The 23,865-nt window shown below is 42.7% G+C and overlaps 1 protein-coding gene across 1 annotated transcript in view; it reads right to left on the reverse strand.

The window, feature by feature from the left end:
* TMEM120A (transmembrane protein 120A) overlaps positions 1-23,865 on the reverse strand; it is a 58,918-nt gene that overhangs the window by 11,756 nt on the left and 23,297 nt on the right. The window contains exons 4-7 of the mRNA XM_040424717.1: positions 22,415-22,474; positions 21,896-21,991; positions 21,458-21,547; positions 19,695-19,760 (exon numbers count right to left, since the gene is read on the reverse strand). Coding sequence (XP_040280651.1) covers positions 19,695-19,760; positions 21,458-21,547; positions 21,896-21,991; positions 22,415-22,474 — 312 coding nt within the window. The remainder of the gene's footprint in view (positions 1-19,694; positions 19,761-21,457; positions 21,548-21,895; positions 21,992-22,414; positions 22,475-23,865) is intronic.

Consider the following 23,865-nt stretch of genomic DNA (forward strand, 5'->3'; position numbering starts at 1 on the left):
CTAGGTTCGGGGACAGGGAACCTCCACCATTAGGGGGCCGCCCTGGGCACAACAGACCTCTAGGGATTCTAGGGGTAGCTGGTTTCTGTTTCTAACCCTGCAACTTCGGGCTAGAATTATTTTCCCGTACCCATCTAATTAAGTGTATACCGTGTCATTATGTATGAATAATTCTGGACTAGACACTTTTTGCTCAAATGTAAATAAAAGCTGAGAAGTGTTTTTTCCCCACAATAATGCCTTTTGTACATCGTCTTATTATCTTTTGGGAGGCACCTATGTCATTTCCCATTAAAAAAAACTTGCTGGTTGAATAAAAGTTACTTTAAGTCAAAATTTGCCAGGGGTATGAATAATTATGGCCAGCAAAGGAAGCAATATGGATAATAACAAAACATTAGCAAGTGGCTAGTATTAACTTTCTCTACATAATAAATGGCACAACCCCTTAAACTCTGCTGTGGCAGTAGAGACTTTGGCTTAGATTGAGCCAGTGAGCAGTGTTAAGCTCAAACTTAGGGTCCCTAATAGAGATCAGATCATTGTTGAACAGCTCAGAACTGTGATGGAGGCCATGGATACCTGGATGCCTAAGGGGTGGTCTATATAGTTTAGTCTTGAGGTGCAGAGTCAGTGGAAGGGACACTGTAGAAAGGGCGTTTGACCGCACGTTCCAAATTATCCACCAGTTACTCAGCAGTAAGTCCATTCCAAATGGAGGCTTGTGTGAAATAACACAGTCCTAGAGTGGGGTTCCTGTACAGTTGACAGGGACCCAATATAGAAATTAACTCATTTAGAGTACCTACACACATTATTTTGGCTCTAGCAAGTTTTTAAGCAGTTTAAAAACACCAGAATAAGTGCAACCATTTCTTTTGGCACCCACAGTTTTTACAGTGTTTTTTGCACACCCTGGGGTACAGTTATCAAAACTGATGTAAAGTAGAACTGGCTTAGTTGCCCGTAGCAACCAATCAGATTCCACCTTTAATTTTTTAGAGCTCCTTTGGAAAGTGAAAGGTGGATTCTGATTGGTTGCTATGGGCTTACATTACACCAGTTTGATAAATCTCCCCCACTCTGTCTTATCACTAGCATCTTCTTCATGGCATGTTTTTCTATATAGAAGGTGATGGAAACACACCTGAAAAATACCAAGAGCCACAGCATGTAGCGTTTAAAAAAAAAAGCCATAAAGATGAAAAACGACACCAGTAGAAAAAAAAAAAAACACTCGTTTGTCTTGCGTTTCATATTTCCCACAGACCTTTAGATAACATTGAAAAAAAAGGGAAAAAAGTACTAGTGCAAAAGACACTGTAAAATAACGACATGTGAAAGCAGCCTTAATAAGGGTTATATTCTGTTTATTTTAATTTTAGCAACTTTAAGCGACAGCTGCACCTTGCGTATAATATAACCATCAAGGTTTTGTGCCTCATCTTAGTACTATAACTATGAAGCTTATTGAAAGGGTTTTCCAGGAGTTCAATATTGATGGCCCATCAATCTAATATGGAAGGTGCTCACCGAAATGCTCTTCAGTCCGCAAATTGTCTAGACAAAATTGCGGCACACTTTTTTTTTTTAATGCAAAGTGGAAAAAAACATTTTATTAAATCCAAATTAATGAAAATAATTCATATAACAAAGAAGTGCATTCTTTTTAAGCATAAAGAAATACATGGTAATCCCAGATTCAAATATGCAATTTTTCGGTCTATGTTGAGACCTTTTCCAAACTGAATCTGGATTTTGAAGTGAGGGCACATGAGAAAAGTAATGCAAGTCGGCTTCCGTGGCCTCTTCAGAGAGCTGATTGTTGGCAGTGCTGTGAGTCAGACCCCAACTGATCAAATAATGATGACCTAACTTGAGGCTAGGCCATCAATATTGTACTCCTGTAAAAGCCTTTTAAATTACTGCAAGAGAATATGTGTAAAGTTCAACTGTAACGGATCCCCTTCCGTTAATGGACGCTTCCTAGCTTGCGCCGAGGACCACAAGCACCGCACTGGACACCACAACCACCGCAGACTCCACAACCGCCGTAGCTTAACTGGAGCCGCGCCGTCTTCCTTCCACCCTGAATGAACCTCCAGCATTCAGGACCGTGTGGGAAAGATCTCTCCTCCAGCGAATATGCAGAGCATAGCAATCCCCAGCGTGATGCAGCAATTCCCTCCAATAACGAGACAAGGCTGCGTTTTGAAGGGTTAGAAAAACAGGAACTGAACTGAACTCTTTATTGAGGGCTACCCGCCCGTATTTATGCAGGTCCCCATCTGGTGTACACGCCCCTAGGGGCCCAGAAGGAGGACTGTGATACAGGACAGACACGTAGCACTCAGGATACAACACATCCCCACAATGCATCATGGTTTCCTCCTCTCTGCCCTGGAGACACCCGAAGAGCAATTCAATTATCTCTCAGGACAAAGGGAAATCACCAATACACATGTGGGAACAACAGGGCAGGAATCACCACCCAAATACACAAAATCCTCCCTTCTGTCTGTGATATAATTATGGATTAACATAACTATCACAGACAGTAAAAATACAGTTTTTAAACATACACTGTAACTTTAAAACCATACATTCCATCTCCATAAAAAATACATAATTTAAACTCAGCATACATCAAACATAAACACTTCCAAAAATCACACAAATCCCTCCAGGGGATCAAAAGTTAAGTGGAAGTCCTTTATGACCGACCGAAAGCACAATTTCCTGCCCAAAACAGTTCCATAGATTTGGGCTGTGCGGTCGGTCAATTTCATGCAGAAAAACGACTAAGTCCCATCTTCGAACGAGACTTAGTCTCTGGAGCTGAAAGTTCAGTATGGAAGAAGGTAAGGGTCAGCGGTGTTCGTGTATTTGCACATCCGATTTTAGTTCCACAGAATCTTTAGTATACACCGCTGACCGCGTTCGGTCCTATTAACAGTGCAGACATGCGGCATAGTTCTGTTACACTGTTCTTGAAGGGTAAATGTCCAGCGGCCATAGTCGTAGGGCAGGAGGCTAGCCATAAGTTTTCTATAATGCCCAGTGGCAAATGGCAGTTTGTCACACATCTCCCCTTTGGGGGGGAAGACTAACCAGGCACCTGACCTTCTGTCGGTCAGTGCCTCCGTTAGTCGATCCACCAACCCACAGTAACCAAATGCCCGAGTAGCCCACCCACAACAAACAGGTACAAGGGTGACCCACCCACAAGAAACAGTTACTGCACCTGGGTATTTTGCTGTGGTGATGGGGCAACATGCTGTGGGGACTTGAGGGAGGGCAGAGGCCGACTGCACTCTGCCCAGCTGCCAGCTCTTCTGCTGGGGTGCTGAGACCATAGTCCGGCTCAGTAGCCAGAGGAACATGGGAGTCAGTAGGGGTTAACATCACCTCTGTTAACCCTGAGGCCACGTTAGGAGTTAACTGGGGAGGGGAATTTGTATTTACCCCCTCCTCCTGTTGTCCTGGTGAGGGTAGTGGGGGATCTGGACAGGCTGTCCAGCATCCCGGTAGGTCAGGCGCAGAGACCACGGTCCCAACTGCGCCGTCTGGGCGATTGGTGTCTCCCCTTGTTAGGGTAAGCTGCCGCTGGGGAGAGAGGGTGCTGCGCTCCTCTCCCTGAAACACAGGCTGCCGCTGGGGAGGAAGGACGACACCTTCAGCTCCCTGGGGTACACACTGCCGCTGGGGGGGGGGGGAAGGACAACATCTTCGGCCCCCTGGGGTACACACTGCCGCTGGGGAGGAAGGAGGGCATCTTCAGCTCCCTGTAACACACCCTGCCGCTGGGGAGGAAGGACGACACCTTCAGCTCCCTGGGGTTCACACTGCCGCTGGGGGGGGGGGGGGAAGGACGACACCTTCGGCCCCCTGGGGTACACACTGCCGCTGGGGGGGGGGGGGGGAAGGACGACACCTTCGGCCGCCTGTAACTCACGCTTTTGCTGGGGCGGAATACTTTGCTATCTCTGCCCGATATTCTGCTTCCTGCTACAGATACTCCGCCAGTTCTCTCCTCACTTCCGGTACAAGTTCCTCTGTTAGGTGGGGCCCGTAGATAGCCAACCGCCTCTTCAGCATAGCGTCAAACCGTACGTGACTACCAATATTCCAGCTCTGCTTGGTGTTCCCAGGATGCTGCTCCTCGCACTAGGGAAGCCATCCCACTGCTTGCCACCAATGTAACGGATCCCCTTCCGTTAATGGACGCTTCGTAGCTTGCGCCGAGGACCACAAGCACCGCACTGGACACCACAACCACCGCAGACTCCACAACTGCCGTAGCTTAACTGGAGCCGCGCCGCCTTCCTTCCACCCTGAATGAACCTCCAGCATTCAGGACCGTGTGGGAAAGATCTCTCCTCCAGGGAATATGCAGAGCATAGCAATCCCCAGCGTGATGCAGCAATTCCCTCCAATAACGAGACAAGGCTGCGTTTTGAAGGGTTAGAAAAACAGGAACTGAACTGAACTCTTTATTGAGGGCTACCCGCCCGTATTTATGCAGGTCCCCATCTGGTGTACACGCCCCTAGGGGCCCAGAAGGAGGACTGTGATACAGGACAGACACGTAGCACTCAGGATACAACACATCCCCACAATGCATCATGGTTTCCTCCTCTCTGCCCTGGAGACACCCGAAGAGCAATTCAATTATCTCTCAGGACAAAGGGAAATCACCAATACACATGTGGGAACAACAGGGCAGGAATCACCACCCAAATACACAAAATCCTCCCTTCTGTCTGTGATATAATTATGGATTAACATAACTATCACAGACAGTAAAAATACAGTTTTTAAACATACACTGTAACTTTAAAACCATACATTCCATCTCCATAAAAAATACATATTTAAACTCAGCATACATCAAACAAACACTTCCAAAAATCACACAAATCCCTCCAGCGTATCAAAAGTTAAGTGGAAGTCTTTTATGACCGACCGCAAGCACAATTTCCTGCCCAAAACAGTTCCATAGATTTGGGCTGTGCGGTCGGTCAATTTCATGCAGAGAAACGACTAAGTCCCATCTTCGAACGGGACTTAGTCTCTGGAGCTGAAAGTTCAGTATGGAAGAAGGTAAGGGTCAGCGGTGTTCGTGTATTTGCGCATCCGATTTTAGTTCCACAGAATCTTTAGTATACACCGCTGTGTAGACATGCGGCATAGTTCTGTTACACTGTTCTTGAAGGGTAAATGTCCCGGGGCCATAGTCGTAGGGCAGGAGGCTAGCCATAAGTTTTCTATAATGCCCAGTGGTAAATGGCAGTTTGTCACATCAACTATTTTTAGTTTGCAATTATCTTATAAAGGCAAACCACTTGATAATAAATAACATTATTGCATTTTTCACTTTATAAGACACACCTCCAAAAGTGTGTGTGTGTGTGTGTGTGTGTGTGTTTGTGGGGGGGGGATTGTCAGTGCATCTTCTAAAGCGAATAGAGCAATCCAGGGCTGGGATTTTAACATCCATTACTAATGAGCGCTTCCATTATGAAAGCAGTCATTAGTACAGTAGGTCCAGGGAGCAGTGAATATAGCACCCCATGGTGCTGGTTTTACTCACTGCTCCCTAGTCTTCTTCTCTGGGCGCCGCACTGTGCTGTGTTCTGACAGCATCAGGTCGTAGTGTGTGTAGGTGCACGCTGAATCTCACAAGTAGCGGCGCCATCCAGAGCAGGAGAGGTAAGTTGTTTTATTTATTTTTTGTTTGACCTCAGGTCTTATGAAGACTGGGGGTCTGATCTGTGCTCTGATGAAGATTGGTGGTCTGATCTGGGGTCTGATGTGAGTTCTGATGAAGATTGGGGGTCTGATCTAAGGTATGATGAAGAATATATTTTTTTTCTTATTTTTCTTTGTCTTAAACCAAGATGCATCTTACAGAGTGACAAATACAGTAAGTAGCTTTATTGATATTGCACCAACATATTCCTCAGTGACTTACAATCAGAGGGTAAAAGTACAAACTGCCAAATTAAATCGATAACTTAAACAACTGGATTGAGGGCCCTGTTTGCAAGAACTTACAATCTGCCGATGTGATTTTCAGTACCAGACCCATCAGCTGCCAAATGTATATCTCTGTGTTGGGTAGACAGACCACCACCAATGAGATAACCTGGGACTGGGATTTGGACCCCACCAATCAATATTAATGCCCTGGGAGTTAAACTGTCACTAATCCTTAGGGTACGCTATCAATATTACAGTCCTAGAAAAACCCTTTACATAAGGAGAGAATAGGCAAAAATACAGAGTTAGGTTTTGTAGAGGAGAGTGCATATATACTGTATATACACTCACCTAAAGAATTATTAGGAACACCATACTAATACGGTGTTGGACCCCCTTTTGCCTTCAGAACTGCCTTAATTCTACGTGGCATTGATTCAACAAGGTGCTGATAGCATTCTTTAGAAATGTTGGCCCATATTGATAGCATAGCATCTTGCAGTTGATGGAGATTTGAGGGATGCACATCCAGGGCACGAAGCTCCCGTTCCATCACATCCCAAAGATGCTCTATTGGGTTGAGATCTGGTGACTGTGGGGCCATTTTATTACAGTGAACTCATTGTCATGTTCAAGAAACCAATTTGAAATTATTCGAGCTTGGTGACATGGTGCATTATCCTGCTGGAAATAGACATCAGGGGATGGGTACATGGTGGTCATGAAGGAATGGACATGGTCAGAAACAATGCTCAGGTAGCCTGTGGCATTTAAACGATGCCCAATTGGCACTAAGGGGCCTAAAGTGTGCCCAGAAAACATCCCCCACACCATTACACCACCACCACCAGCCTGCACAGTGGTAACAAGGCATGATGGATACATGTTCTTATTCTGTTTACGCCAAATTCGGACTCTACCATTTGAATGTCTCAACAGAAATCGAGACTCATCAGACCAGGCAACATTTTTCCAGTCTTCAACAGTCCAATTTTGATTAGCTCGTGCAAATTGTAGCCTCTTTTTCCTATTTGTAGTGGAGATGAGTGGTACCCGGTGGGGTCTTCTGCTGTTGTAGCCCATCCGCCTCAAGGTTGTGCGTGTTGTGGCTTCACAAATGCTTTGCTGCATACCTCGGTTGTAACGAGTGGTTATTTCAGTCAACCTTGCTCTTCTATCAGCTTGAATCAGTCGGCCCATTCTCCTCTAACCTCTAGCATCCACAAGGCATTTTTGCCCACAGGACTGCCGCATACTGGATGTTTTTCCCTTTTCACAACATTCTTTGTAAACCCTAGAAATGGTTGTGCGTGAAAATCCCAGTAACTGAGCAGATTGTGAAATACTCAGACCGGCCCGTCTGGCACCAACAACTATGCCACGCTCAAAATTGCTTAAATCACCTTTCTTTCCCATTCTGACATTCAGTTTGGAGTTCAGGAGATTGTCTTGACCAGGACCACACCCCTAAATGCATTGAAGCAACTGTCATGTGATTGGTTGACTAGATAATTGCATTAATGAGAAATAGAACAGGTGTTTCTAATAATTCTTTAGGTGAGTGTACTAGCAGAAGGACCCGGCTTCGCAGGGGTATATTTCATCTATTTAATTTAATGTTTGTGTGTGTCGTTAAAAGATATCGACAGTATCCCCCATAACAGTCATCTCTACAACAGTGAACTCCACAATCCCCCACCCCTTAACACTAACCCCCCCCACAGTGCCCCACCACTTCCACAGCAGCCTGCCCGTTTAACAGTGAGTTTTAGATCCCCCCACCCTTGACAGTGACCTCATCAGGGGCCCGCCCCTTAACAGTGACCTCCACAGTACCCCGCTCCCTTAACAGAGACCTCTAAGTACCCTGCTGCCTTAACAGTGACCTCCACAGCAGTTGCCCCTTTAATAGTGGCCCCTGCCCCCTTAACAGTGACCTTCACAGTGCCCTGCCCCTTTAATGCTAGGGCTACACGATGACAAGTGTCGCGCGACATTTTGTCTCAACAATTTTTATAATGATAGGCTATGGTGTCACACTGCCACATGTGACATGCTGCGACTGCGACACGAAAGTCGCCAAAAATCCACCCAAGAAATTTTTTTCTGAGACTGTCATGCCGTAGTCGCAGCATAAAAAGGTTTCAATAGCCACAGGCTATCACATTTCTGTTTTTGCCCTTTATTTTACCATTTAAAATATAACTTTTATTACTTATTTATGTTAAGATAATTGTGTGAACCAAAATTTTGTGCTCTTGTGATTTAAAAATCTCAGTGGACCACCTAGTTTTATTAATGTATTTTTATAATGGTAGTATATTGCAAGGTAAGGTTAGGTCTATAAGGGTATTTAATTCATACCTCTCTACTTATATGAATTGTAACTGTCTTCTCATTAAAGTTTACTATTCCAGCAATAGAGAAAATACATTAGCGTATCGATCTCAGATTGTTATTTTATATCACTTGTGGCTCAGAAATTTCTCATCTTGATACTTTCCTAGCTACATGACCATCCCTATTCTGATATATAGTTTTTTTTTACGCCTATCCTTGCTTCTATCCCTGTCTAAATCACAATCTCTGAGCCTGGATCCTGTACCTGCAGTACGTCCCTTCGATCCACTACTGCTGGGTGCTCAAACTGACAATTTAAAAACTAAATACACACTCCCCCAACATGTTTCGCTGAATACACGGCATCTTCAGGGGTTAGGAGCAGCTGGTACTATTTTTTAATAATCCAACTACTGATGCATGTCTGTTCATAGTTTTAGTCATTTACATATTTGATACATCTTAGATTATTGATCCCTGATGCTCTAATTGCTACTGTGAGGAATATGGATTATTATTTTATGTCAGCCATGTTCCCACACCAGCCATCAGCTGTCAGGTAGCAGAAGTAGTGAACTCCACAGGGGGGCCCTGCTTCAAAGCCCAGCCAAATGGCAGAGAACCTCTAGCAGGCCACCATTGTTTACAATTTCTCACCTCCATTCAGCCAGCCAGGAACCCAGCTAATGGAACAGGAAAAACCTCTCTAGTGGGTCTAGGCCATTCCCTAGTTCAATGAACATTATCAGACATCATAGAACCGGCTATTCATAAGGAATTATGAATCGCCCGTCCATCACAGACATAAACCAGATGCATATTTGTGTCCCAGTGGCAACGATGAACAGGCCCGTGGTCATAGTTTGGTGGTGGGATGCCAGGGAAGGGAGATATACATATCTCCCCATAGAAACCAAATAACTGTACCATGCTTGGACTCTACTGGTAGCCGGAACCCAGGCAGACCCATTGGTCCCAGAACCACCTCCCTGAGACATTCTGGTCTGGAGCCATGAACCCTAATCGGTTTTGTGGCTTATGTGCTGCCAGCCCAGCAGAGTGGGAGTGGACCAGCTACAGGTTAAAAGGCCTGTGCCAGCAAGTGGGCGTGTCTTCTGTCTGAAGGGAGGTCACACGTGTCATGTGTTTAGAGGGACCTGCAACCGGCTGACATTACTGCTTCCCATGTGACTACAGCTAAGAACTCATCACAACCCAAAGGACTCATATACCTGGTAAACTGACCTTTTGTTCTGCTTAACCCTGTTTGTACCACGCCCTCTGTATTTACCACTCAGACCACTATATATAATTTTCTGTGTATATTGTGTTAGGTCTAGTGCGCCCTTAAGGCAATTAAATATATAATTTAATCTTGTGCTGTCCTTGTATCTCGATCACGAATCCCCACGTCCGTGTTTCGGCCTAGTAATGCGCTACCGCAGGTTGGTTTCTTACCCTATATAATCCTGTTAGTGGACCGAGCTTATGTCAAACAAAAAACTGGTGGCAGTATACCCGGGCTGAGGAAGAGCTGTTTCACTGGGGCAGTGAAAAGGCTCTCTCAGCTTGTTGCCTGTGCAGGTGGAAAAAGTATGTGAACCCCTAGACTAATGACATCTCCAAGAGCTAATTGGAGTGAGGTGTCAGCCAACTGGAGTCCAATCAATGAGATGAGATTGGAGGTGTTGGTTACAGCTGCCCTGCTCCTATAAAAAAAACACACACTAGTTCTGGGTTTGCTTTTCACAAGAAGCATTGCCTGATGTGAATGATGCCTCGCACAAAAGAGCTCTCAGAAGACCTAGGATTAAAAATTGTTGACTTGCATAAAGCTGGAAAGGGTTATAAAAGTATCTCCAAAAGCCTTGCTGTTCATCAGTCCACGGTAAGACAAATTGTCTATAAATGGAGAAAGTTCAGCACTGCTGCTACTCTCCCTAGGAGTGGCCGTCCTGTAAAGATGAATGCAAGAGCACAGCGCAGACTGCTCAATGAGGTGAAGAAGAATCCTAGAGTGTCAGCTAAAGACTTACAAAAGTCTCTGGCATATGCTAACATCCCTGTTAGCAAATCTACGATACGTAAAACACTAAACAAGAATGGATTTCATGGGAGTATACCACAGAGAAAGCCACTACTGTCCAAAAAAAAACACATTGCTGCACGTTTACAGTTTGCACAAGAGCACCTGGATGTTCCACAGCAGTACTGGCAAAATATTCTGTGGACAGATGAAACCAAAGTTGAGTTGTTTGGAAGAAACACACAACACAGAGAAAAAGAGGCACAGCACACCAACATCAAAACCTCATCCCAACTGTGAAGAATGGTGGTGGGGGCATCATGGTTTGGGGCTGCTTGGCTGCGTCAGGGCCTGGATGGATTGCTATCATCGAAGGAAAAATGAATTCCCAAGTTTATCAAGACATTTTGCAGGAGAACTTAAGGCCATCTGTCCACCAGCTGAAGCTCAACAGAAGATGGGTGTTGCAACAGGACAACGACCCAAAGCATAGAAGTACATATGGATGGCTTAAACAGAAGAAAATACGCCTTCTGGAGTGGCCCAGTCAGAGTCCTAACCTCAACCCGATTGAGATGCTGTGGCATGACCTCAAGAAAGCGATTCACACCAGACATCCCAAGAATATTGCTGAACTGAAACAGTTCTGTAAAGAGGAATTGTCAAGAATTACTCCTGGCCGTTGTGCACGTCTGATCTGCAACTACAGGAAACGTTTGGTTGAAGTTATTGCTGCCAAAAGGAGGTTCAACCAGTTATTAAATCCAAGGGTTCACATACTTTTTCCACCTGCACTGTGAATGTTTACATGGTGTTCAATAAACACATGGTAACATTTAATTATTTGTGTGTTATTAGTTTAAGCAGACTGATTGTCTATTGTTGTGACTTAAATGAAGATCAGATCACATTTTATGACCAATTTGTGCAGAAATCCATATCATTCCAAAGGGTTCACATACTTTTTCTTGCAACTCATATATATATATATATATATATATATATATATATATATATATATATATATATATATCTCGCAGCCATTCCACTGCTCCTTGCTTCCCCTGACGAAGCCATCTGGAGAAACGTGTTGGGTAAGTGGGGGACACTGGGATGGGTGTTTTGGCTGTTATACTGTTTCCATGAACTTTGGAGGAGGCTTATGATACTTGTGGTCTCCTCGGCACTATTATTATGCTCTTTAGCTGATTAGAAGCCTCTGTATGCACTGTTTGTGTTGGAGATAGTTTTTGTATTTTATTTACTACTAACAAATATCTTTAAAGATTACCTTGTATGCACCTTTGTGGAAATTATGTTTATTGATGTTTATCCGAATTATTATGCAAATTATATTTTTCTCATTTACCTAAATAATTGATGTAAATAACAGCATAATTCTTAGGTTATCAACTATGAAGAGTACAATTCAAATTTTATTGAACAAACCCCCTAATGATAACAGTATTTTTTTTTTTAAACATAAAAAAGAAAAACTTACAATGCACTGTTCCAAATTATTATGGAAGTTTCAAAACACTTTATGGGTTGTAAAGAACAGAAATTTGTCATTAATTTGTCATTAGTTGTGTTTGAAGCATTTTTACTGAAATTAAAAGCTTTTTCAATTAAACTTTTAACAACATTTTAACAGGTCACGTTACATTTTAATATAGGACCCCTTATTTGATAGCAGCTTCACAAGTCTTGCATCCATTGAACTTGTGAGTTTTTGGACAGTTTCTGCTTGAATTTGTTTGCAAGATGTCAGAATAGCCTCCCAGAGCAGCTGTTTGGATGTATACTGCCCCCCACCCTCAGATCTTTTGCTTGAGGATGTTCCAAAGGTTTTCAATAGGATTGAGGTCAGGGGAGGATGGAGGCCACACCATGACTTGCTCTCCTTTTATCCCCATAGCAGCCATTGATGCAGAGATATTCTTTGCAGCATGAAATGATGCATTGTCATGCATGAGGATGATTTTATTACGAAAAGCATAGTTCTTCCTTCTGTACCAGGGAAGAAAGTGGTCAGTCAGAAACTCCACATACTTTGCAGAGGTCATCTTTACACCTTTGGGGACTCTAAAGGGGCCGACAAGCTCTCTTCCCATGATTCCGGCCCAAAACATGACCGCTTTGCTGACGTCGCAGCCTTGTTGGAACAGGATGGCCGTTCACTAACCATCCACTACTCCATCCATCTGGACAATCCAGGGTTGCACTGCACTCAGTGAACAGGACTGTTTGAAAATTAGTCTTCATGTATTTTTCTGCCCAATGCAGCATTTTTTGCTTGTGAGCATTGGTTAGTGGTGGCCGAATAGGTTTATGCACAGTTGCAAGACTCTGGAGGACTCTACACCTTGATGTCTGTGGGACTCCAGAGACACCAGCAGCTTCAAATATCGTTTTGCTGCTATGTAATGGTATTTTAACGGCTGCTCTCTTGATCCGATGCATGGATCTGGCAGAAATCTTCCTCAATGTGCCTTTATCTGCACAAACCCATCTGTGCTCTGAATCAGCTACAAATCTCTTACTAGTGCCATGATCACGCTGAAGTTTTCGTGAAATATCTAATGTTTTCATACCTCGTCCAAGGCATTGAACTATTTCACTTTTTCTTCCCCATATTGCTTGAAAATGGTGTTCTGCTTAATAATGTGGAACACCCTCCTTTAGTAGTTTTTCCTTAAATTAGGCTCACCTGCCAATCTAATTATCACAGGTGTCCGAGATTGTTTACAGTGATCAAAAGAGCCCTGAGAAACAATGCCATCCATGAGTTAAACTGAAAAACTAAATATTTAATCTTTGTGACACTTAAATTGGTCTCTCTCTTCTGTATGTTATATTCCATTGAATCATGTTAACGCCAATATATGTTTTTATTAATTGTATTCAATAAAGATTTTTTGTTAATAAAACGGTCGTGTGTAGTTTCATGACTTGGGTATGCACATCTAGTTTGTAGGTTTGGTATAATTTCCATGTGGCTCTGATAGGTCGTTCTTATATGTTTTTATATTTTAAATGGTAAAATAAAGGCCAAAAACAGAAATGTGATAGCTTGTGGCTATTGAAACCTTAATATGAATTAATATGTTCTGGGCTAGATGGGGTCCGTTGTGTATTGAGTAGTCACAGCATGTCACAGGTCACAGTGCAACACCATAGACTATATCATTATAAAAATTGTCGCGCAACATCAATTTCGTGCAACACATGTAGCAGTGTAGTTTTGCCCTATGTGTCGTGCGACACATGTCGTCGTGTAGCCTTCGCCTAAAGCTGACCTACAGCAGTGAAGAAAAATGGCTGGGTTGTTATGGAAACCTGGAGTAAAACTGTGTGTATGTGGAGACTAAAGGCCTGCGAACTTCTATTGGCTGATAAGGGACATGTGACCGTGTATGTATGGCAGTTGGGATATGAAGAGAAAGACTTGCAGGCTTGTATTGGCTAATGCAGGTCATTTTTTGGGAATATCTCAGGAACGGTACATCCTTGAGAGCTGAGACCCGGTCTAAAACCTTACCGGACACCTGATGTACCTGTGTTCCAAATTTGGTGAAGATAGGTCCAGTCGCTAGGTAAAGAACAAACAGAAAGACGATAGGACAGAATATAGACGGAAACTCATTGTGTATCGGCATGTTACCTCCACAGTATTCTTTCCCAGATAGTAAGTGATAGTATGTGTACCAAGTTTAGTAGAAATTGATTGATGAGTTTTTGATGTGTGTGTAGCAAAAACAGTTGGAGCATACAAACTCCATGCAGCTGCTGTGTAGGGGCGTATGACCCCCACAAGATTTCTTTCCAGGTAGCAAGGGATGTGTATACCAAGTTTAGTTGAAATCAATGGTTGCGTTTTTGAGTGATCGCGGAACATACATACATACGTATTTTTTTTTTTTACTAGCAGAAGGACCAGGCTTCACACGGGTATATTTCATCTATTTCATTTAATGTTTCTGTGTGTCATTAAAAGCTATCAACCGTATCCCCCATAACAGTGACCTCTACAGCACCCCACCCCCTTAACAGTGAACTCCACAGCCCCTCACCCCTTAACAATGACAATCAAAAAAATGTTTGCGTTTTTGAGTGATAAATATATATATATATATATATATATATATATATATATATATATATATATATATATATATATATATATATATTACACATACCAGCCTAGTTATTCTTCTGTTTAGGGATTAATGACATGGGTGTGTGGTGCCATGGTGTATCTGGGGGGTGCTCTCATTTACACATTGGACAGGAATTCTGTTGTTCTGTTGTACTCTTGTCTGTACAGATCCTGAGTGAGCTTCTGGGGGCCAATTGGCAGTTATCTGTTACAGTCTGAGTGCATGCCTTCCATCACACGCACAAGATGATGTCGTATCCCTGCGCCTTAGGTAATCTGCTATGGGCTTATATTAGCCCAAGCCATGACAAAGGGGCTCTTTTTTTAGGGCTCATCACCACAAACAAAGGAAGGACTTCACACATGGAAGAGTGGAAATGAGCTGAGCAGAGCAGCCCCTCCAGAAACAGAGACTATGAACATTGCCTGAGTATCATTAACCTCTGTACCCCTGTATTGCTCCCATTATTATTAACCCTTTCCCACTGCCACCCACATATATTAACCCCTGCATTGTACCCCTACAATATATATCCCTACTCCCTGCAATATTACCCCTGCATTAACCCCTACAATATATATCCCTACTCTCTGTAATATTACCCCTGCATTATCATTTACCCCTACCCTGCCATATTCCACCAATGCCCATTAACCCCTTCAATACCCGGTCCCTGCATTTACCCCTGCATTTAAATCGCTGCATTACCCTGTCCCTGCATTTACCCCTGCATTGGACCCTGTAACCCTTGTATTGTGTAACCCCTTGTAGAGACAGTCTAGCATCAGGTGGGAGGGTGCTGCTGTGGTAACGTGTATGTGTGTGAGTGTATGTCTAGCTAGATATTGGGGTGGAATTATAGTTATAGTTGGGATTGTACAGTGTTAGTGTAGTTCGGTTTATTATCATGCTGTTAGTGTATGACCGTGTGCATCTATATGTATATATATTTATATAACCATTGATATAAATATGTATGTATGTATGTATGTATGTATGTATGTATGTATATACATATATATCAGAAATTATGTGGGGGGTTGAGCCCGCACAACCTGCCTGTAGGTGCAGATCACTATGGCGAAATACATATACAAACGGAAAATGCAAATGTGATCGCACACTACATCCAGCACTCTGCCCTCCATGCTGGATGAGACATTGGTGTACATTTTGGCCAAAGCGTAATTAAGCCACTCACCGCGTCAAGGTCGTCTCATTTGAGTGGTCCCTATATATATCAGAAATTATTAACTGTCGATTTGTTAATGGTTTAATAAATACTTTATTATTCAAATACAGCTTATAGTCTTTTGTCGCCGCCGTAATTCAGCGCACGCAGTTCAGGAAAGAGGGAGAGCAACAGGTAGAATAAAGAATATATATTAAAATAAATCCAAAATATTATTTATTTCCTTTTACAGATTTACACCATGTTTTGCCTGTATATTTGGCACATCAACTGTGAAGTTATCTAGCTGTATTTGTCCAATGTGCCCATGTATGACAAACTGGCATCTAAGGATGCCAAAAGAATTGAACAGCAAGATTTGTTCTCCTTCTGGTGGTTCCAAGTTACATGTATTCCTTTGCCCTTGTCAATGTGTCTACTGGTTCATAAACACTGGTTTCCCTACAGCTTTTTCTTTGGTTTAGTCTGAACATCTCTTGGGTTACTTTATGCTTCTTGCTTAATGCTGTGCGGCACTGTCTATCTGGGTGATGTACTACTGTTATTTAGATATAATGAGGGTAAAGTCCATAGGTCCATTTTCCAGATGAAGGAGTGCCCAACAATGCATTATTAGAAGAGACAAGTAGGGGGCACTCTACTATCTGTTGCCAGATGGACGATATTGTAAACTGATGGTACAATTCACGTAGATAATACAATTAAGTAGAATTTATTGTATAGAATAAAAAAGTATAGTAGTGTAGGTCACTTACAACAAACTAAACAAAAAGGAAAATAGATAAAAAGTCGCGCTGTGCGATCCTGGTGATCGGTGTTGTGTCTTATGGAATATATGACTTGATCGTTGAGAGCCCTGAAGTCCTTTAGTTGGAGCAAAAAAAGAGTCTATCGGTCAAAAAACTGGATTAATCGTTCGTAGTGATCCAAATGAACAGATATGCAGGTGAGTCAAATGTCACTTGGAGGGATAAGGTTCTATATGTTAGAGATGGTTAGTACAGCATTATTTCTTGGATGTTAATACTCCAAGATAAGGTATGCAATGAATGGCAACTATAAAGTCATATATATCAGTACACAGGTTATATGTACTTTACCCCTCCTGAAGGAGTTTTGTCCGGTAGTGGTTTGCTTGGATGATCCAGTCGGCGTGCGATCGGACGCCTGCTGTGTGCCTAGGACCTTCCGAGTTGTTTCACGTGATTTTGCCAGGTCACGTGATCGGAATGGGTCCACGTGATCGGAGGGGTACGTGAGGAGGCTGGACTGCCTCAGATGATGTCACTGTTTATGCGCGCGCAACAATGTGAGCGAAACTTGTACTTGTACTGCTCACATCCAGAAATACATTGGTGTAGAATCCATAAATGGTAATGGCTGCTAAAAACCAAACTTGTTTCGGGGCCTGAACTTGCCCCTTCCTCAGTGGTCAGCAGCATAGTGTCATCTGGGCCCTTTTATAGAAGGTTGCACCTTAATGGGAGGTGTCTCTTTTTTGGGAAAGACGGTAAGAAAAACAGAACTGGATGGTCTTCCAGTCCCGGATCACGTCAGAAAAAACTTAATGGAGCTGAACGAGGTCCTCATTGATACGGATTGGAATAGATGGAAATAGAAGTTGGCTACGATATACTGTGTGATTCGTACCGAATACATACAAATTAATACATAAATCAAATACAAGAAAAAAATTTAATGAAATAAAAAACAATGAGAAAATTCAAATGGAGTAAAAGATTTTAGATACAGTAGAAAATGCCATGTATATAAAAATGTGACATAAGGAAATGTGACATAAGGAAAGGATAGCACTGCGGTTACAGGATGCTACTGCTGGTTTGAAAAAAAAGGGTGATAAAATAACCCCTGAAATATAAAACACAAAGGTAGAAAAAACACTGCTGCGGTTTTGAACTGCTATCATATATTAAAATTCAATGTATCTCGCGTTAGTATCATTCTGTTCTGTCAGAGATATGTTCCCTTCCGGAATAGGTATAAACGGAATATAGTGAGACTATGTAGATGGTTTAGACATAGGTGATTTTTCAATGTCTAAACCATCTACATTTCCTTATGTCACATTTTTATATACATGGCATTTTCTACTGTATCTGAAATCTTTTACTCCATTTGAATTTTCTCATTGTTTTTTATTTCATTAATTTTTTTTATTGTATTTGATTTATGTATTAATTTGTATGTATTCGGTACGAATCACACAGTATATCGTAGCCATCTTCTATTCAGCTCCATTAAGTTTTTTCTGACGTGATCCGGGACTGGAAGACCATCCAGTTCTGTTTTTCTGACCGTCTTTCCCAAAAAAGAGACACCTCCCATTAAGGTGCAACCTTCTATAAAAGGGCCCAGATGACACTATGCTGCTGACCACTGAGGAAGGGGCAAGTTCAGGCCCCGAAACACGTTTGGTTTTTAGCAGCTATTACCATTTATGGATTCTACACCAATGTATTTCTGGATGTGAGCAGTACAAGTACAAGTTTCGCTCACATTGTTGCAGCTTGCAAGTCAATACAGGCACGCCTAAACAGTGACATCATCTGAGGCAGTCCGGCCTCCGCACGTACCCCTCCGATCACGTGGACCCATTCAGATCACGTGACCTGGCAAAATCACGTGAAACAACGCGGAAGTTCCTAGGCACAAAGCAGGCGTCCAATCGCACACCGACTGGATCATCCAAGCGAACCACTACCGGACAAAACGCCTTCAGGAGGGGTAAAGTACATATAACCTGTGTACTGATATATATGACTTTATAGTTGCCATTCATTGCATACCTTATCTTGGAGTATTACCATCAAGAAATAATGCTGTACTAACCATCTCTAACATATAGAACCTTATCCCTCCAAGTGACATTTGACTCACCTGCATATCTGTTCATTTGGATCACTACGAACTATTAATCCAGTTTTTTGACCAATAGACTCTTTTTTTGCTCCAACTAAAGGACTTCAGGGCTCTCAACGATCAAGTCATATATTCCATAAGACACAACACCGATCACCAGGATCGCACAGCGCGACTTTTTATCTGCATTTCCCTTTTTTTTTTAAATAACCACTTTTTTTTATCTTTTTGGCGCCAAATTGTGTATATTGTATTTTATCTATTTTCCTTTATGTTTAGTTTGTTGTAAGTGACCTACACTGCTATACTTTTTTTATTCTATACAATAATTGTATTATCTACGTGAATTGTACCATCAGTTTACAATATCGTCCATCTGGCATCAGATAGTAGAGTGCCCCCTACTTGTTTTACAAATTTTTTAACCTGACCCTTATGTCTGCTAGGTCAAGGGGAATGATAATGTCCAGAAGTAAGGCACAATGCAGAATTAATTATATGTTCCAGAATTAATTCATGGCTAATACAAAAGTAGACTTGCCAAGGGAGCCGACAGCTCCTCTTTAAAGGGGTTGTTCCATCTCAGACACTCTGGGCATATTGCTAGGATATGCCCCCAATATCTGATCGGGGCGGGTCCCACCACTGGGACCCACACCTATACTTGGAATGGAGCCGGCAAAGTCCCAGAGGGCACATGGTACATGCGTGGCCGTCCTCCATTCATTCCTATGCGAGAGCCGAAAATAGCCGAGCGCTGGCTCTGCTATTTCCGTTAGCCCCATATAAGTGAATGGAGCGGTGGCCGCGCTTCATTTCAATGGGACTTCCAATAATAGGCGAGCAAGCCGGTCGGCTGTTTTCAACGCTCCCATAGGGATGACTGGAGGGAGCCACAGATCCGCGGTGCGCCTTCCGGGACTTTACCATCTCCATTCTAAGTATAGGTGTGGACCCCAGAGGTTGGACCCACACCTATCAGACATTGGGGCCATATCCTAGCGATATGCCCCCAATGTCTGAGATAGTACAACCCCTTCAATGACTGAAGATATACTTGTCAGTAACAATATATACAATTGAGAAAGTTTAATCATTGTGTGTTAGGACTTACCAGGTCAATATAACACCTGACAGGAAGGTGGACACATAATGGTTCAGGACCCACCAGCCTTTAATTCTGTAAAAGATTTTTTTTTTTATGATACTAAAGGATTTAAAAGGTGAGTATACTGCAAGGTCTTTTACTTCTACATTTTAAAGATATCTGGTACTAAATCTTTTGACCTAGAAAACCATTTTGATCAGGGGCGTAGCTATAGGGGAAGCAGGGCAAGCGGCTGCTTTGGGGCCCAGACCCAGAAGGGACTCATCCAGGAGGAGAAGGACTAAAAGATTTTGTCAGGGCCCCCTCAACAGTATTACACAATGAAATTATATACAGTAGCAGTATAGACGGATGGAACAGCTGCCGGGTCTGGTCTGAGAGAGTGATCTTTACTAGCCACAGGAATGGGGGCGGCATAAAAGGAAGGGGTAGCGAAAAAAATTACTGGGGGAGGGGGCCCCATTCAAAAATTTGCTGTGGGGCCCAGTCATTTCTAGCTACGCCACTGATTTTGATGGCTGAATATTCTCTAGCATTTATATACAGTAATTTACAATTTTGGTGTACATAAAATAAACATGTCTTGGTGCTGAGCCATTCCCTTTATTGTTTGCAAGAGAATGGAGCAAGAGCCATTTTACACAGGACAAGGATTGGGGCAATTATCAGAAACAAATGTTACTACAACACTCATTCCTAATAATTAGCCTGTAAAGGGGCCACCATTCAACCAACCAACAAGCAAACACTCATTTGTTGAGTAATTGCATCTTTCAGGAGGCACCTAAAATCCTCTATAAAAGGAAGCTGTATGGGGACAAACAATCTTTGTAACAATCATTCATCCTAGAAATTCTTGCATGTAAATGCAGCTATCGAGCAGGCAATGGTCAGGAATAAATGTTCCTATGAACGTTTGTTCCCAAGCATTGTCTGCTCTATTGTTGTGCTGGTGGTCCATGCCCACCGCTGCCCCATTCCTCCGGGTGAGCAAGAATGCCTCATCACTCACTGGGTCCCACTCCCCTCTGTTCTGCGACCCTCACCTGCTTCTTCCTCCTCTGCTGCTGATAGTGGCCCCTGGTGCTTCTCTAGCAGGCCACAGGCTGCTTCTGCTTCCAGGTTCCATCATCCTGTCTTTAGGGCGCACGCTCTCCTGCAGACCCTTAAAGGACCAGTGTGTGCATGCCCTGATCTGTTCCAGCTATGGCTGACTTTTGTTTGTACTGAAGGCACCTTCACTAGGTGGAACGTGCTTGACCTTATGGTTCCTAGCTTGCCAATTTGACCAGTGAAGGTGTGCTAAAACTCTGCTTCTTTCCCTGACCATAGCCCTTCTAACGTACTGACCCTTCGCTGCCCACCCTACCTCGGATTAGTGTACACTGACATCGGATTAGTCTGCCCTGACCTCTGCCTGTTTACTGACTACAAGTATTGCCTTATCCCTTGATGCTTCAAAACCGTGTTTCTAAGCACCATGGGTCAGCTGGCAACTACATTGGGACTACTCAAAGAGGTAGCAGTCTGGTGGCTCACCTGCAACGATAACAAGATCCCTGTATAGGGAATAAAGTGTGAAAACCAGGGGACCACCAGGAATAGCCCAAAGTGAAACTGGTTGATTGGTACAGTGAGTCCACTACCTGATACCTTTATTGGCCTATTTGAAAGAGCCCATACAACAAGTTCAGATAATCAATATCTACATTATATTAAAATTAACATATATAGACTATAAAAAGGAAAATAATACAATAAAATCTGACCTGGAGCCGTTGTTTATTAAAATGCTCTCTCGAATAGTTAGAGTGCAGTAATACCAAACCAGAAGGAAGTTAAACATGGCATCGGTCACCCTGAAAGTAAATTCAACAAGAGGATGTTAAAGTGATAAACTCATTCTTACTAAGGCTGCATTCACATCTCCGTCAGGATGATCTGGACAGACAAAAAAACTCTGAATGCAACGGTATTTGTCCAGATCACCGCCATATCTCATTACAGTAAATGGAGATCCGGCAGTGCACTAGATCGGGTGAACTCCGGCAGGCTGTTTTCTGCTAGAACAGCCTGCCAGAAACGATCAATGGAAATGTGAAGAGGGACTAACATCTACATTTCTTGATAGTGATGATAACAGATAGAGTAGATAAAGTAGATAACTTCAATGCCCGTTAATATCTACATCTGTACAATATACCCACCTGGAGTTCAGAAGAAAACGACAAACAAAGGAAAAGACCAGCAGGATCATTGTGAGGTACAACTTGAATTTCTCATATTCATCTTTGTAAGCAAACCTGACCACAGAAGAGAAAACATTAACAGATGTATCCAGAACACATACAGATGTACACCAAGACGCCTTTCCAAAGTGACACCAAAGTCTATGGGTAGAACATTAGTTTAGGGATTAGGAGGTGGCATGACTGCCAAAGGGATTCTAGGGGCCACTTTGAGCCGGGGGTCTTAGATCATTGACAGTACTGATGCAAACTTATGAAATGTCTCTATAATGTGTATTTAAAAGTTTGCATTTGCACATATTGGCAAAATATTTTCCCAATTTAAAGGGGTTTAGTGATTTCATTGTTTCTTTACTACTGTACATTTTATTCTAATTCTACCTCCTCTATCTAGTGCACCCCCTACAGATACTACAAACTAACTTTAATAGTGAAGCGAAAACAGACCCACTCACCCTTAATATCGGTTTGACTTACTTAGCCTGTTTGCTCAGGAGGGTTACATTCACGTTTCCCAATACCAGGCTCAAGTACAATCTGAAAGAGAATAGGACACAAGTATTGTCCACTACTCAGCACATCTGCTGCTCAGGTAGGAAACAACATGTATGGTAGGTGATCTAGTGCAATTTATTTTGACTCTCCACTTCTGCAACCACATGATAGGATATTGTTAGGAATTTGGATATGCCAATAGTTATATATCAGATACACAGCCTTTAGTAATTTGCTTCAGAAAATGTTACACGATTATACTTCAGACCATGGCATCTCATGCTTTTATTTCTGTGGCCTCCCCAGTTAGAACATGAAAACATGTGGGTCTCACCAGTGGTCTAAATCTGGTCAGACTCTAATGTGCGTTGGGAGCTCTCGACTCTCCATAGATAGCTGATGTTGGGGGAAGACAAAGATTGGGTGAAATTATTATAGTCGCCCGATCCTTTTGTTCTCTTGGGAGACACGCAGACACCAGAAGTGTCTGGCAGCGGCTTTCTTCCCTCTCCCCATAGAATATACATACACATTGGTCAGAGTCAAATGTGTATGTGTTTGGGGTGGCGGGAGAGATAGCGGTCGGCCGAACGATCATTCAGCCAACAGTTATTAAATGTGTATGGGCAGCTTAAGTCAATGCTAAAATTAAAATGGCAGTCAGTTTATCTTTCATTGGTCTCCTGAACCCAGTAGAACATTAAAGTGTAACGGTCATGAATTTATTTAATAAATTTTTTTTGCTAATGTATAGGAAAAGAGATAGGGAAAGTTTTTCTAATATAGATTATTTAGAGAATTTGTACATTTATAGTAGAAAACTTGCCCAGAAACGTCAATTAGCAGCGCTCTCGAATAAGGCACATCCGTCTTCCTAGTACAGTGCAGTACGGACTGGGAAGACGGGCAGGGCTGGGAGCTGCTGCCCTCACAGAGTGGACAGTAGATGTGCGTGGGCTGTGCACCCCTGGGCTAGGGCCTAGGTTCTTATTGTTCAATAGGTTTTTATTGAAGTATAAATTTTTGAACTAAGCAGTTTACAATATTTCACATTTACAACAACAAGCTAAAACAAGGGTAAAAGGTGTCCAATATCACATTTAGTACATTAAATGTCAGTCGAGGCATAAGCCTACTCTGGGCCAGAAGAGCGGCACATCAGATATATGAGCTCACTGTTTATAAGAAGACGTACAGGTACAAAGAGGTAACTTGGGGGGGGGAGTGTGGGGGGGGGGCAAGTAGGCTACCACAAACATGCAGGTAAAGGAGATGCAAATTTGCTGGAGAGCCAGTCTGTTAGGGGTTAAATACCACCTTAATTGAAATTTTCTGGCTTGTTCTACATGCTTTATTCAATTGGAGCTCTTGAAAGACCAATACATTGCAGCTCTCCATTGGTTAACAGTAAACACTTCATTAAATTCTTGTTC

This window comes from Bufo bufo, chromosome 3 (assembly GCF_905171765.1).
Source record: "Bufo bufo chromosome 3, aBufBuf1.1, whole genome shotgun sequence".
Lineage (NCBI taxonomy): Eukaryota > Metazoa > Chordata > Amphibia > Anura > Bufonidae > Bufo > Bufo bufo.